The sequence below is a fragment of the Ailuropoda melanoleuca genome, chromosome 1, assembly GCF_002007445.2.
Source record: "Ailuropoda melanoleuca isolate Jingjing chromosome 1, ASM200744v2, whole genome shotgun sequence".
In the NCBI taxonomy this organism is placed as follows: domain Eukaryota; kingdom Metazoa; phylum Chordata; class Mammalia; order Carnivora; family Ursidae; genus Ailuropoda; species Ailuropoda melanoleuca.
In genome coordinates, this window is record NC_048218.1 from 165,051,301 (window position 1) to 165,066,980 (window position 15,680).

The window sequence follows — 15,680 nt, forward strand, 5'->3', positions numbered from 1 at the left end:
CAACTACCTAGAAAGTACTTGAAATTTTTTAAAATTTATTATCTTTTTATTTTTTAAAGATTTTATTTGTTTATCCGTCAGAGAGAGAGAGAGCTTGTGCCAGCACAAGCAAGGGGAGTGGCAGGCAGAGGGAGAAGCAGGCTTCCTGCTGAGTAGGGAGCCCATGAGGGACTCAATCCCAGGACCCTGGGATCATGACCTGAGCTAAAGGCAGGCGCTTAATGGACTGAGCCACCTATGTGTCCGAAAACTCCTTGAAATTGTAATTGCTCCAGAAATATCATGGGATTGCTGAGGGATTTACTTTCCAACAGTTCTTTGAACAGGTCTACAATCCCTATTCACTGTTTTGAAATCCAAAAAACTTTGAAAATAAAATGTTTAACATTTGGTGGCAAAACCTACCTTGACCTGAACTCATTTGTCAGTAAAACTTGACCTGAACCCATGGTAGCAAAGTGGCAAAACCTTATCTGAAAAACCTGATCTGAACTGAAGTAAGACTATATGCTTTGTTTATCCCACTTAGTAGTGTGATAGTCATAATTTTTCTTAAAAAATGTTAACTTGATTATGAAGTGCTGCTATAGACTTTGTGGGATGTCGTATAACATAAAGCAAGTACACTTTTCTAAAGTCTAAAAAACTCTTAATTCTGAAATCCATCTGGCCCAAAGGTTTTATATGTGTATCCATATCCTTTATGGCCCTAGTACACTGCTATACATACAAAGGGCAAGTTTTTAAAAATTCAATTAAATACTGAAAGGATATATATTTATCTGGCTGGGAGAAACATTGTCTGAAAATTCAAGGGATTATTACTAAATGGATTAAAGCAAGTTAAAGTTCCTAAACAAATATCTTCATGGGTAAAATAAGGTCTGAAAATTCAAAATATTATCAAAAATAACAAAATAAAGTAAAAATACCTGCACAAAACATTTTCTAATTATGGCTTTATTAAGCATATTGTTTTTCTGATTTCATTAACTGAAAATTGGTGGCAATTAGAGATTTATTACATGTAAAAAATGTGATTAAAACATACAGAGTGATACCTCTGAAAAATTGTGCTTATAAAGTTCACTACTATATTTACATTTAAGGGACAACGATATTTCCACTACTAGAAGACAGCTACTATTAACAGTGATCACTGATGATATCACAATTTTCATCATCTGTAAAATAAGGAGGTTGGTACTAAATGAAATGTAAAGTTCTTCTGAAATTCTACCATTAAGTATGCTATACAGAACAGAACCAAGTTTAAAGATTTCAATATATAGGAAACAAATCAGCAAATACTGAGAACCTGTATTACCAAAGTGATTGTAATCTTAAGTATGTGAAAGTAAAAATGAAAGAATATGAGATTTTGTATGTTCTGTATTTAGAGCGTTTAATGTGATCTAATTATCCTTCCTCAATTGGGGATACTGAAGATTTTATAAGGGTTTTCTAGAAACACAGGAATATGATGCATTAGAACAGAATACACTTGCTACCGTGGAGTTAGGAAGCAATATGAATGCCTACTGTAGGAAGATAAGACACGTCACAGTCCAAAGTGATTTAGAAAATATAGTTGAACAAAGAATACAGGACAAAATTCACACACACAAAAGAACACAGATGATATAAGGAGGTAATCACTCATAGAAGTGCGGGCAGAAAGAGGCCACTGCTGGAGCAAGAGGAAATAGAATCATAGAGCTTTGGAACTGAAACGCTCCTAGAACCAAGGTTTTCCAGTGAACAAAATGTCACAGTTAACAAGCACAGGACGGGACCAGGAGTTGGGAAAGAACCTTGGAGTTAGGGGTTGCAGCCCTAACCTTGTGGTCGGTCCTTTACTTCTATCGTTTCCCTACTTTCTGATCTATAATATAAATGAGATTCATTTAGACAGATTTTTAAGATCCAGGCAATGACATGGTAATAGTCCATATAGCGTTGGACTACCCTTTCAACCTAACTTTAGTTACCTAACTTTCCGGTTAAAGTAAAAATTAAAAAATGAAAAATGCAACTCCAAAGGAACCCTGCTTGACTAGGTCTGTGACTGATCACCACCAGGCCAAAGACGAGGTAAAAGGCTGGCCGGGACTTGTTCTGCTCCGCGGGCGGGGCAGGTGAAAGGCCGGAAGGGCGGAGGCTGTGTTTCAGCTGATGGACACGGCCCACCCCGCGCTGTGGCTGCGGCCGCGGCGGCGGAAGGGGCGGCCCCTCAGCCGGAAGTGACGCAACGCCGGCTTTTTGGCCCTGAGGGGAGGTGGAGCTGGTCGGTGGAGGGAGGTTGTGGTGGCGGAAGAGGCTCGGTGGCTGATGGCGGCACAAGCTCGGAAGCCTCTCTAACGTTCTCTCTGCCCCGGAGCCCCTCGCAGGGTAAGTGTCTTCCCCGGCCGGCCCCAGCACCTTCTGCGGGACGGTCCCTAGCTAGAGCTCTTTGGGGGCTCGTGATACGCTCGAGTCTAGGGGCCTGGCAAGTCTCGGGAATGATCTGGTGACGATGCAGCCAAATGACGATGCTTTCTTTCCCGAGGACAAACTTTTCCTCCTGGACTACGATTGTGACGGGGGTGTGGGCAACTTCGGTTAGCAGTAGGGCTGGGAGAAACGACGGGTGCCCGCCGCCCCAGACGGCGGGGAGGCCCCGGGATAGGCCTTCGCTGTTTCGGGGAGCCGTGTGGGACGTGGGCACTTCTGCGGGGGGGTGAGTGACGCGGGGGACCCCTGAAGAAGAACCTGTCTTGCCCGAGGCCTAATTCTAGGGTGTGTTTTGAGGGCAGTGTGTTTGCTACCAGCGTGGGCTAGCTTGGGAAAACAGGTCGAGTTGAGGCTCGGGTTTGTCCGGGTGGGGTGAAACCCAGGTGTTTTGGTTTGTGTCGCCTCTGGAGAAAGAGGCGGAGACTCACTGCGCCGCCTACGTTTGGTTGCTGGGGGGGCGGAGTTAGCTGTTGGGGCCGGATCGCGTACGTCACCTGGGCTACAGGTCTAGCAAACGCTTTTCTTCGTCTGTTTGTAGATGGCTCCTACGCTTAGTGTTCGGGAGGATCTTAAAAAAGTCTTCTGAGGAGAGTCACGGCTTCCTTTGCTTAGGCAACTTTTCTTGATTTCACAACTCTCCCTTCCCCCCACCTAGCACCCGGCAGGTCCGCAAGTTGTGGGCTAGTCCCGACGCTCATCGCCTCGGGCAATCTTTGCGATGGGTGGGGGTGGGGTTGTGTGTGACTGTTAATACATCTATATTACTTTTCTATAATAGTTTTGTTTGAAAACTGGCATTTGACTTTATACATATATTACGTTTTAGGCGTCAGAGTTTAGTTACGTTGCTGTTGTGACAAGGATTTAGATGGGAAAGTTTAATTTTTGAACTCTGCTTTACGCTTATTGTAAAATTTCTGCAGACTGAGCACTAATTACAATTTTGCTGCTCGGTTCCAAAGCATTTAAAGAGATTTTTGGATAACATGTTAATGTAAAAGTGGCTGATTGCCCCTCAAAGTACAATTCAGGTATAGAGAAGGGGCTGAGGTCAAGCCTTTGTTTTGTTCTTATCTAGACTAGACTCGATCTCTTGAAGAATTACGTGATTACGTTAGAAATGACTTATTAGGTTTTTTTTTATTTCTATTTTTTAGTAGCTTCAAAGGACATCCTATGGTAGTTTTTGTTCTCGTTATCACATTCTTAAGTTGCATACCTCTGTTTACGGTTATGGCTGCAGCCATTTAATGTTAACTATGAAACGTCCTAACGATGCTCTTGTACTTTGGGGGAATATTTTGGGGAATACATATGCGAGGTTTATTAGATTTTAGTCTTTTGGAATTTTGATACTACCGTAAGTAAAATTTTGGCTGTATGCTCTTCTGGCTTTTTAAAGTGTATTTTGGCCCGACTAAACCCTTAACAAAAAGATAAAAATTCCCTCTTTATATGGGCTAAGTTAAAGCTTTTTAGAAACCATCTTTTAAAAACAATCTACAGAGTAAATAAAAGTATTACTAACAACCTGGGTAGAGTATAGTGGCGCTTGTGAAGAATCGTAGAGATAGGGATGTTTTTAAGAGTGCAAATTAACGGATTGTTGGCTTAGCTTCTGCCTCCCAGAAAGATTGCAGATAACATTTTTCTGCTTTATAAACCAGCTGATAGTTTTTCTAAATAGCAATAATTGAAAACTATTAGAATGTCAAACAGTTTTTCCTTCAGATGTTTGTGTGCCCTATGGGACTGAAGTTTAGAGATAATTTTAAAAGTTCATGTATTTTTAACTGAAGATTTTAAAAACTTTTTGCTAAGTTTGCCATCCACCACCTGTAATGTGTTCCTATTGCGGTAGGTCATACGTGGAGTTTTTATTATTAATCTCATAAACATACACAAAAGGAGAACAAATAGTAAAAGGAACTACCATTTTACTAATCTTGTTTTATTTCCTCCCCCAGTACATTTTTTCCCCAGGAGTTTTTAAAGCCAATCCGGGACATCAGGATATTTCATTTACGATTAGCTTAGCATCTTTAGCTTCATAAGGACTTTGAGGAAAAAAATAACAGTCACCACAGTCACATCACACAGAACAAAATTAGTATGTGTATTTTCTAGTTCTGTAGACTAAGGCTTACATTTTGGGCTAGTCCAGGAAAACAAGTATCAGAAGCCACTGGAAAAATACTACCACAAAAGCCATTTGTTTTGGTCTTGAAAAAGTTCCAGGAGGAAGAAATAAAGATAACGTTAAAGTGCTTCCACCTGCGCCCCCCCCTTTTTTTAAGCTACTTTACTAAGTGCCCACTGCACATTATTTATCTTTTCCTTAGATATTGATGAATCCCCCAAATAACAAAATGTGGATTTTAGACCAAAGATTTTATAATATAAAGTTTACAGCATAGCTCATGCAAAGGAACTCTAGATATTGTTGGACCTTTGGGGAAATACGGTAGGAAACATGGAAGAGGGCACTGTAGGCATCATGCATATGCATTTCAGACTTTGTTTCTCAGCTGAATGCGTTTGGTTCTTTAATTCTTGAGTGAAAATGTTTGCTTAGCCTTGGCTTGCTTGCATCTTAATGTACCCAAGTTTCTGGAGATGTACTTTAGAGAATGGGAAGCAAAATTTGGTATAGTACAGCTGCTTCCACTTCCCTTTGTGTGTAGGGGGGCTATATTTCCTCTCCAGCTGAGGTGCAGTTTGTTCTTACGATGTGAAGCTACACTTCCCAAACATTACCACAAGGTGATGCAATGACTTTGCACATTACTTTCCCACTGGGTGTGGGTATGGGTGTGTGTGTGTGTGTGTGTGTGAATCTATCTGAATCATCTTGATAAATTGACATTCTCAGTGCATTTCAGCATTTTTATGTTTGCCCATCTTTTCATTTCATTTCTTTATCTGTGTTAGTAGTGAAACAGGAATTATATGGGAAATTTTTACTATTTAAAATGTGTTGATCATGTGGTAATTACATTGAGATTATTTACCCTTGTTAACTTTTTATGACTAGAAGATTGGAATTTAATTTTTAAAGTTTAAGAACTAGTAATGAAAGTGGAATGACTTGTAAAATATTTCTGTAGTCATAATTGCACTGAAATTTTTAAGAAGGTTGGAGTGTTGGAGAGAGATTAATAAAGAAGGTTAGTAGGATGATCACATATTATACTTAAGATTTATAATCTTAAATATATTTAAAGTCTGGTGTTAGGGTGTTCTATTAAACACCTGAATTTTGGGGGGAAGGTTTAAAAATGAAATTTCATATTAATATGTTTATTTAAAATGAAAATGCATTTATATGTACTTGTAAACAGGTTAAAAGTTAGTTTTCACATATCCCTCATGAGTAAAGACTATTAACTGTATTTTTTAGTCCTTTCTGATGCATTTGTAAGCATACATACACATATACATAAATACATACACGTATACCTTCCTGCTGTTTTTCTACTTTAACTTTTCAGTGAAGTAAAAGTGTAAGCTTGGATTATGGATTTTTAAAACACTGTGTATTGAGGTTAAACAAAAGTTTAAACTTCACTGACTTAAAACATAATTGCAGCTTTGTTGATTTAGTTTACTTTAGGAAACATGTTAAGTTTTAAGAAAAAGTTTCATTCTTAAATTACTTTTAATTAAAAACATTGGCAACTCATTCTAAGCTAGCCTTATTTTCTCCTTACTAAATGTTTTCCTCAGAGAAGCTTAAATCATTTTCTTCGTAGAAAAATATTACTGATTCACTTGCCTCAGTTTTGGTAGTTGTATCTGCTAGAGGTGGTTAGCTATTGTTTCTCTTAACTGGTATAACCATTAATGAACAGTTTTTCAAAACTGGAATCAATTGGTTATTTTTCCTTCTTTATGAAGCCATTGACTTGGAAAGAGATTATCATTAGTGACTTTATTAGCTCATGACATACCCCTGAGCGCAAATGAGCTCACACAATTCAAAGAAAGTAATAAAACTCTTTATTTTAGGCAGAGTTCTCAATGTTTCTAAGTAAGTGCCACCTTTTCATTTTATTGAAGGCTTTGGCATAGTAGTGATAGTTAAATCCTTCTGTGAAATAGGGCTGCTGGTAATTAAGCCATTTTGTTAGTGCAGAGATGCAAGAGGATTGCTACTGAATGCGCTATCCTTTCCTCGGAATCCTGGCAAAGCTCGGGTTGGGGAGAGGTTGACAGACAGCCGGATTGGTATTCTACCACAGTGCCTTCCAGGTTCACCACTGATAGTCTCTTTATAAGATGTCCAGTATATTGTTTCGGTAAAGCGTTACTTCAACAGAAGCAGAGAAGATACAAGAAGAAAAGTGGATATTTTCTGAAATGCTTATTATTTTGAAACTTTAAAAATTTGCCTTGGTATTTCAAAGAAACATTGTGAAAGCACGTTGTCTTAGATCTTGTTAGCAATAAAGACTTTCTTAATAGTTAAAATATGAGCAGAGACTAACTGCTGTGCTTGCCCTGTAGAGACTTTATTGATTTGTGAAGTAAATTAATTTGTTTAGCAAAAATCCTTAGCAAAAATCATGGAGATTTTCGTGGTGACTTAGAAGCAAGTACCATGGGGACATCGGCATCGTTTTTTATGTGTAGTGTAGAATCAGTAATCAGTAATTGTACTGAGTCTGTGATATTGTATAGATAGCTTTTTTGAGTAAATCCTCAGTCATATCCTTTTTCTCAAAAGTAGAGCACAAAATATGGAAAATATTTGTGTCTTGCAGATTTTTTTAAAAAAGATTTAATTAGTGTGCAGGTGTGAGCTTGGAGGGGGAGGGGCAGAGGGGAGGGAGAATCTTGGTTTTTAAATTTTTTAATCCCCATGTGACTTTCTGAACCTTTTTGGAAATTATTTCCCAGTTTGTATTTTTATATTTAACCACATTTTTAAGGAGGAGTTCCAAGTATTTATCTTCTCAATAATTATGGCATACAAATGCTCACGTAATTTGCATTCAGTGTTACGTATTTTCTGAAGGTATAAGTTTGTTAGTTGGTATCATTCAGCTTGTATGATCTGCTTGTTTCAGATTCACAATGACATCCTTTCAAGAAGTCCCCTTGCAGACTTCCAACTTTGCCCATGTCATCTTTCAAAATGTGGCCAAGAGTTATCTTCCTAATGCACACCTGGAATGCCATTACACCTTAACTCCATATATCCATCCACATCCAAAAGATTGGGTTGGTATATTCAAGGTAAGAACTTTTTATTTGTGCGTATTTCTTCCACGTAGGTACCTTCTATTTTCTTTTTAAGCAAGTTGATAAGTAGCTTGTATTACTCTTGTCTTTGCATTAAGGGTCTTTTTTTATTTTTGTAAACTTAAACATTTTGTAAACATGAAATATTTAACAGTGCAGTGTAGTATACAAGAAATATTGAGAACTTCAGTTCACCAGACTTGCCTGTCTCTGATCAAAAGTTTGTGTCACTCAAGGTCTGTGAAACCTTTTTTGGAACCTTTTTTTTCCCTTCCATTTTCTCCATTCCTTACTTGAAAAAAGATCTTTTCCTTTGAGTTGCTATATCGTTTATTGTCTCTTCAGTCATTTTAATTTTATACAACTCTACAGCTGCGTTATTTTATTGTTGTCCTACATTGCTTAAATATTGCTCATATTGTCTTATGTTTTTATAAGAGTATTCTGTTTTACATGACTAAATGGTAAGCTCTCTGATGGCAGGATGCCCAGTTCTTTCATTTTGTTAGTCATTTTGTATAATATTGGCCTGAGAATTACATTGAGGTGATCGTTACGGTGGTGCCTCACTGTGCTGGAGATTTTCTGGCAATTTCAACCCTTCAGAATGTATTGGAAAACTAAAACATAAGAGAGTCCTTGGGGTGCCTGGCTGGCTCAGTTGGAAGAACATGCAACTCTTGATCTCGGGTTCATGAGTTTGAGTCCCACATGGTTGTACTTAAAATTAAAAAGCACCCTTTGAATAGCCAAAATGTCATAAATGTCCAAATAATGGAACTTTTCTCCTAGGTTCCTCTGTATTCTCCCTCAGAATAAGTATTAGGTATGATTTTGTCTGGTGTGTGTAAGTTAAACAACAGAGTAGAAATAAGAATAGCTGCTAGAATTAGGCACATTGAAGGTATCTAGAAGTGGAAGCCTTTTAGAGGGAGGAGGGCCGAAAAACTATTGGACAAATAAAGTTTTGGCATCTAATGACATTTCCTTTCTGAATCCCTTCTTCCTTGATTTTGCCTGTTAGAGGAGTCGCTTACTGTTTATTTACTTATTGTTTAAGTCACATTCTAAAATGGAGATACAGTCATTGTAAGCATTTTTATGAAATCAGTACTGGTTTTGATTTTATGTGAGATATGGGAATTAGACTTAGTGAGAATTGGTGTTTTGTATAAGAAGAATAGAACAGGGAAATGAGATTGAGGGAAGGAAGGTGCATTTCTGGCAGGAAACTGGTATAAGCAAAGGCACAGAGGTGAGAATGTTAATGGATACAAGTTACTTTGACTAGAACATAAGCTTCATTTAGGGAAGTGGAGGGAGATAATGTTGGAATTAAACTTTAGGCTGTCCATGGAGACCTTCAGTTGTAGGCTAAAATGTTTGTAGGTTTTTTATTTTGGGCAGTGGGATGTCTTTGCGTATGTAGGTATGTAGGCTGATGAATTGTATTTCAGGAAGATGAATGTTTACATTTTTGCTTCAAACTACTATATATAGATATTTCTATTTTCAGTTAGTAGCCTATCGCCTAATCCAAAAACTAATGACTTTCCCATCAAATCTAGTCAAACACCAATTCTGTCCATTTTCTTGCCCACTTACTTTTGTATCTGTAATACAAGTGCCCTAATTTTATGCCTTCCTTAATCTCTTTCCAAGACTATTGCAATAGGTCACTTGTTTTTCCTGTTTTCAGTCTTGCCTCCCCCACCTTATCTGTTCTTGATCCAAACAGATCTTCCTTCTGTTTCAAACTTTTTTTTTTTAATAAGATTTTTAATTTATTTGACAGACACAGCGAGAGAGGGAACACAAGCAGGGGGAGTGGGAGAGGGAGAAGCAGGCTTCCCACTGAGCAGGGAGCCCAATGCAGGACTCGATCCTAGGACCCTGGGATCACGCCCCGAGCCAAAGGCAGATGCTTAACGACTGAGCCACCCAGGCACCCCTGTTTCAAACTTTTAAGTGGTTCTTCATCATCTGTGCAATAATGCCAAGACCAAATAACTTCACCAGAGTCCCATATAAGGCTTCCTTTTTTTTTTTTTTTAAGTGTTTATTGGAGAGCACCTGTGAGCATGAGCTGGGGGAGGGGCAGAGGGAAAGGGAGAAGCAGATGCTCTGTGGAGCAGGGAGCTGGAGGCAGGGCTTGATCCCAGGACCCTAGGATCATGACCTGAAGGCAGATGCTTAACCGACTGAGCCACCCAGGTGCCCCATATAAGGCTTCTTTCTGTGACTTGATCTATAATTTCATTTTTTGGTCATTGCCTGCTTATTTTCTGCTTTGGTAGTGCTGAACTCTTAATCTCTTGTGCACTCCAAGTACTGTAACTTTTCTCTAAGAAATGAATACATAAATAAATACAATGGTGTAGAATGCCCTTGGATTGTAGAATTTCCTGGAGAATACTTTAAAACTCAATAGGCATTTCAGGCATGTGGTAAAAATTGGAGAATACATGGGAAGACTCAAGGAGGAAAATCACGTTTGTTTATTTATTTATTTTAAAGATTTTATTTATTTGTCAGCGGAAGAGCGCAAACAGGGGGAGTGGCAGGCAGGGGGAGAAGCAGGCTCTCCACTGAGCAGGGAGCCCGAAGCAGGACTCGATTCCAGGACCGTGGGATCATGACCTGAGCCAAAGACAGACACTTAACTGACTGAGCCACCCAGGCATCCCAAAAATCATGTTTATAGTAAAGTGGGATTGCCTTGCTTATTGCACTGCATGTTTTAAAACACTTAGGTGTACTGCAAATTGTCCTCTAGGATGATTTTGATAAAGTATTGAAAGGCAAGCAGGGAGAAAGTGCCCAGATAGTAGCTGTAAGTGGGAAGGAGTGAAGGGAAGGTGTGCGTGGTATGTTTGTGAAAGTGTTAGGGAATTTGACTTGCCCGGGACAGATAATCTGTTTTAGAAGATTAATGGGAAAGGTTGGTTTGGATCATGTTATGGATTGTTTTAATATTTGGCTGAGGAATGAAGTAAAGCAGAGAGTAATAAAGTTTAGAGGTGAGTTTTTATCTTGGAGGGTTGAGTAAGATAAATTGAAATTAGAAGAGAATGGAGACCAAGAAAATGTTTAGACTATCCTAATTTTCTAGGTGAGATAAAGCTTAAAGTGGAAAAGGGAGTCAGTTGTGGGTAATAATCCATAAGTAGAATCAGTGGGGGTTTGTCAGCAATTAGTTGAATGAATTTGGGCTGGAGCTCATTGGTGGCTTCAGGATATTCAGTAAGGACTAATAAGGTCATGTGTTAAGAGTTGAGGAGGGCTTGAGTATGCGGATGATTTGGTCTTGCTACTATGGAAGAATGTCATGGGGAATTAGAGATTGCTGAGCATTGGTTTTAGGACTTTCTCCGGAAGGGTTCAGCACCTAGAATTTTGAGTGAAGAAGTTTGGTGTATATTTTTCTAGATTTTAAAAATCCATAGACTTATTTTATACTATTTTGTAGGTTTTGTGTTTCTCTGTATATAACCAGCAAATTCACTTTCAGTGCCTTTTCCTCCTCTCTAGTCTTAGTTCTGTCTCCTTTCGCTCCTCCCCCCCAAATCAGTCCCCCTGGAACTCTTTTCTCTCTTTACAGTTGCTCTTCGTGTGCTCTTCCTAATGTTTTTCTTTCTTTCTGTCAAGGTTTACCTAGTTTTACTAGGTAATCTTGATGTCCTTCTGTTCTTTACATTCCCTCAGAATTTCCTTTATGATCAGTGCTTCTCATCCAACATGTTTTTCTAAAATGTTAATCCTATTTAAAGGGAACATTGGGGTGCCTGGGTGGTTCAGTCTAAGCGTCCGACTCCTGATTTCAGCTCAGGTCGTTATCTCAGGGTTGTGAGGTGGAGCCCCATGTTGGTCTCCACACTGGGCGTGGAGCCTGCTTGAGATTTTCTCTCCCTCTCCCATTTACCCTGCCCCCACCCCTTCTCCCTCTCTAAAAGAAAAGGTTGGGGGGACACGTTTGTGGGTTTTTTTTCCCCCTTCCATGTTATCCTTGTTTCATTCATTCCCTTTTTAAATGCTCTTGTTTTGCTTTTGCATTAGTAACAGAAGAATGATGCCCGGTACTATTGTAATATCCCAAACTAAACTGTTAGTGGTTGCTTTGGTTTCCTCCTTAATATAGATACACCCTCCTAACTGGATTAAAATGTCGCTCCTAGAAGCCGTGTGTTTTGACAGTCATAGGTAATTTTGACTGTTCCATTGTTCTAAGTGTTGTCATTCTCCCTGCCATTTTTCATTGCTCTAAAATTCTGTTATTCTAAATGTAGTAATTTTCTTTCCATTTGCTACTTGTAGACTAAAAGGCAGATTCCCTTGCATGTTAAGGGAAGTAAATCTGTCTGAATTCTGAAACCTGAATTCCAATCAAGTTCTAACCAGGTGACCAGGAAAATAAAGAGAAACAAGCTGTGACTTGGACCCTTTGTTGTTTATGGGCTCTTTTAATTAGATGTTTATTATTCCTATCATGGTCCTACATAATTTCCAGATGTCTACTGTTTCTTCCATTATGACCTGCTCTATTCTATTTTCATGTGGGGGTTTAGCCATACCTATCCTAAAGGAGCCAGTACTTTGTATCTTTCCAGATTGAGAGACTTTTACATTTATTTATTTTTAAAGATTTTGATGTATTTATTTGAAGGGGAAGGCGGGGGGCAGAGGGAGAGAATCTCAAACAGACTCCTAGCTGAGTGCGGAGTTCAATGCAGAGCTCGATCCCACAGCCTGTGAGATCATGACCTGAGCTGAAATCAGGAGTTGGATACCCAACTGAATGAGCCACCCAGGTACCCCTACATTTTTTTTATGTATGCTTGACGTGTCCCTTCCAGAATGACCTAAGATCAATTGTTCTTTTTTTCCCTCAAGGAATTTAAAGCATAGGTTTATATTTTATACTCAGATTGGGTTTCATTCACCTTCTCCCTCAGTGGGCTCAGTGTGGGATACCTGTGACATCTTCTAGCACCAACAACCACTTTCTTGAGAAGCCTTGTTCAGACTTAGGCAATAAAGGAAAGCAAAGTATGTTAGGCATACTTTGTAGGTTGCGGTTGTAGGCAACTGATAAGGGATAGTCTTGAGCTATTGTGATTCACTTAGAGAAAACACAGCAAGAACCAAACCATTTAACATCTTTTTTTTTTTTTTAAAGATTTTGGGAGAGCGCAAGCGTGCATCTCCTAAGCAGGAGGAGGGGCGGAGGGGGAGAGAGAGGCCGACTTCCCGCTGAGCAGGGAACCTAATGCGTGGTGCTTTCCCAGGACCCTGGGATCCTGACCTGAGCTGAAGGCAGATGCTTAACTGACTGAACCACCCTGGCGCCCCTAGACAGTACGCCTTTCAGTATGGTGTATGGTCCGGGACAAAACACAAGCTACAGTTTTTGTACCAGGCATATATGTTTGGGGGAAATCTTCAGATGGGCTTTTTTTTTTTTTTTTTTCCTTAGGAGATGGTGAAGCATTGGGGATCTGAAGTGAGGGAGAGAACATCATAGAATCAAGGTCACTGTCCCCAGTAGGCTGTATGTCCTTGGGTATTAATGAATGGTAACATTTAACGAAGACTAATGTGCTCAGTACTCTGCTGATTTCTTTATAGGGATTATTTTATTTATTACACAGCCCTTTGAGATTATCATCTTCATTTTAAAGAGGAAGGAACAGAAATAGCTTGTCTGAAGTCATATAGCTAGTAAGTGATTTTTTCTGGCAGTCTGACTTTATTTCCGGTGGTCTTGATCACTATAATACTATAGTGCTTGCAAACACTACCATTTTTGGAGTGCTTACTATGGGTGAGACACTCTGCTGGGTGTTGCTTTTAAAAAGTTCATCATCTAATCTAATTCTTTTAACAATCCTGAGAGAAAAAATAACTGAGCCTTAAGTGAGGTAGATCACATCATGGGTTTGTCAGTATGAAGAGATGAGTAGTGTCTTTCAAATGTTTTCAGATGTTTTTAACTGACAGAAAGAAATTCTGGGATTTGACCTAGCAAGAAGTTGTATGCAAGTAACTTGTGAAGCAGATTTTCAAGAAGCATTGTTTAGCCTTCATGCATTGATATTTTCTAATTCCATGTAATTAAAAAATAAGTGGGGCTGTGAACTGTTGAATTGATATTATCCCTTTCTACTGGGTTGTGACCTACAGTTTGAAAGCACTCCTTTAGAGACCATTGCTAATATTTTAGTTTCAGTGTTCTGTAATCTAACCCTAGGTCTGTCAGAATTGTAGAATGTATGTATAATCTAAATCTGTGGGTGATGCATAATTTCTTATATTATCTGCAAATGGATATATGGTACAGGCATACCTTGGAGATACGGGTTGGGTTCCAGACCACCACAGTGAAGTGAGTCAAGATTCTTTTGGTTTCCTAGTGCATATAAAGTTGTTTACACTGTATTATAGTCTGTTAAACATGCAGTAGCATTATGCCTAAAAAAACCAATGTATATACCTTAAGTAAAAAATACTTTGTTGCTAAAAACTAACCATCATCTGATTTTTCAGCGATTTTATCTTTTTGCTGGTCATGCCTTGATGGTTGATAGCTGCTGACTGGTCAGGGTGGTGGTTGCTGCAGGTTGGGGTGGCTGTGGCAATTTCTTAAGATAACAAAAGGGGTGTCTGGCTGGCTCAGTCGGTGGAGTGTGCGACTCCTGGTCTCGGGGTTGTGAGTTCAGGCCTCACATAGGGGCTGAATTTACTTAAAAAAAAAAAAAAAAGACAACAGTGAAGTTTGTCATATCCATTGACCCTTCCTTTCATGACTGATTTTTCTGTAGCATTTTACCCACTGTAGAACTTTTTACAAAATTGGAGTCCTCTCAAACCCTGCTGCTGCTTTATAAACTAAATTTCTGTAATATTCTAAGTCTTTTGGTGTCATTTCAACAATCTTCATAGCATCTTCATCAGGAGTAGATTCCATCTTGAATCTTTCCTTGCTCATCCTTAAGCAACTTGTCATCTGTTTAAGTTTTATCATGAGATTGCAGCAATTCAGTCACATCTTCAGGCTCGACTTCTGATTCTAGTTCTCTTGCTGTTTCTACCACATCTGCAGTTACTTCCTCCACTGACATCTTGAGCGCCTGCAAGTCATCCATGACGGTTGACATCAACTTCTGTTGCTGATGATGTTTTGACCTATTCCCATGAATTGTGAATGTTCTAAATGGCATTTAGAGTGGTGAATTCTTTCTAGATGGTTTTCAGCTTACTTTGTCCAGATCCATTGGAGGAATCACTACCTATGGCAGCTGTAGCCTTACAAAATGTATTTTTTTTTTATTTTTTTATTTTTTATTTTTTTTTAAGATTTTATTTATTCATTCGACAGAGATAGAGACAGCCAGCGAGAGAGGGAACACAAGCAGGGGGAGTGGGAGAGGAAGAAGCAGGCTCATAGTGGAAGAGCCTGATGTGGGGCTCGATCCCGAAACGCCGGGATCACGCCCTGAGCTGAAGGCAGACGCTTAACCGCTGTGCCACCCAGGCGCCCCATTTTTTAAAAGATTTTATTTATTTATTTGACAGAGACAGCGAGAGAGGGAACACAAGGGGAGTGGGAGAAGGAGAAGCAGGCTTCCTGCCAAGCAGGGAGCCTGGTATGGGGCTTGATCCCAGGACGCTGGGATCATGACCTGAGCCAAAGGCAGACGCTTAACGGCTGAGCCCCCCAGGTGCCCCACAAAATGTATTTTTTAAAAAAGATTTTATTTATTTGAGACAGAGAGAGATATCATGAGCACGGGGAGGGGTAGAGGGAGAAGCAGACTCCCCACTGAGCAGGGAGCCCGATGTGGGACTCGATCCCAGGACCCTGGGATCATGACCTGAGCTGAAGGCAGATACTTAACTGACTGAGCCACCCAGGCACCCAAAATGTATTTCTTTTTTTTTTTTTT

At 39.4% G+C, this 15,680-nt stretch overlaps 1 protein-coding gene across 2 annotated transcripts in view; it reads left to right on the forward strand.

Annotated features, from left to right (window-relative positions):
- The first annotated feature begins 2,234 nt into the window (after positions 1-2,234).
- The window catches only part of TAX1BP1 (Tax1 binding protein 1), a 79,921-nt gene continuing 66,475 nt past the window's right edge, over positions 2,235-15,680 (forward strand). For both annotated transcript variants that reach the window (XM_002912853.4, XM_011223434.3), the window contains exons 1-2: positions 2,235-2,391; positions 7,563-7,731. In XM_002912853.4, the coding sequence (XP_002912899.1) occupies positions 7,570-7,731 (162 nt within the window). In that variant the 5' untranslated portion in view covers positions 2,235-2,391; positions 7,563-7,569. The remainder of the gene's footprint in view (positions 2,392-7,562; positions 7,732-15,680) is intronic.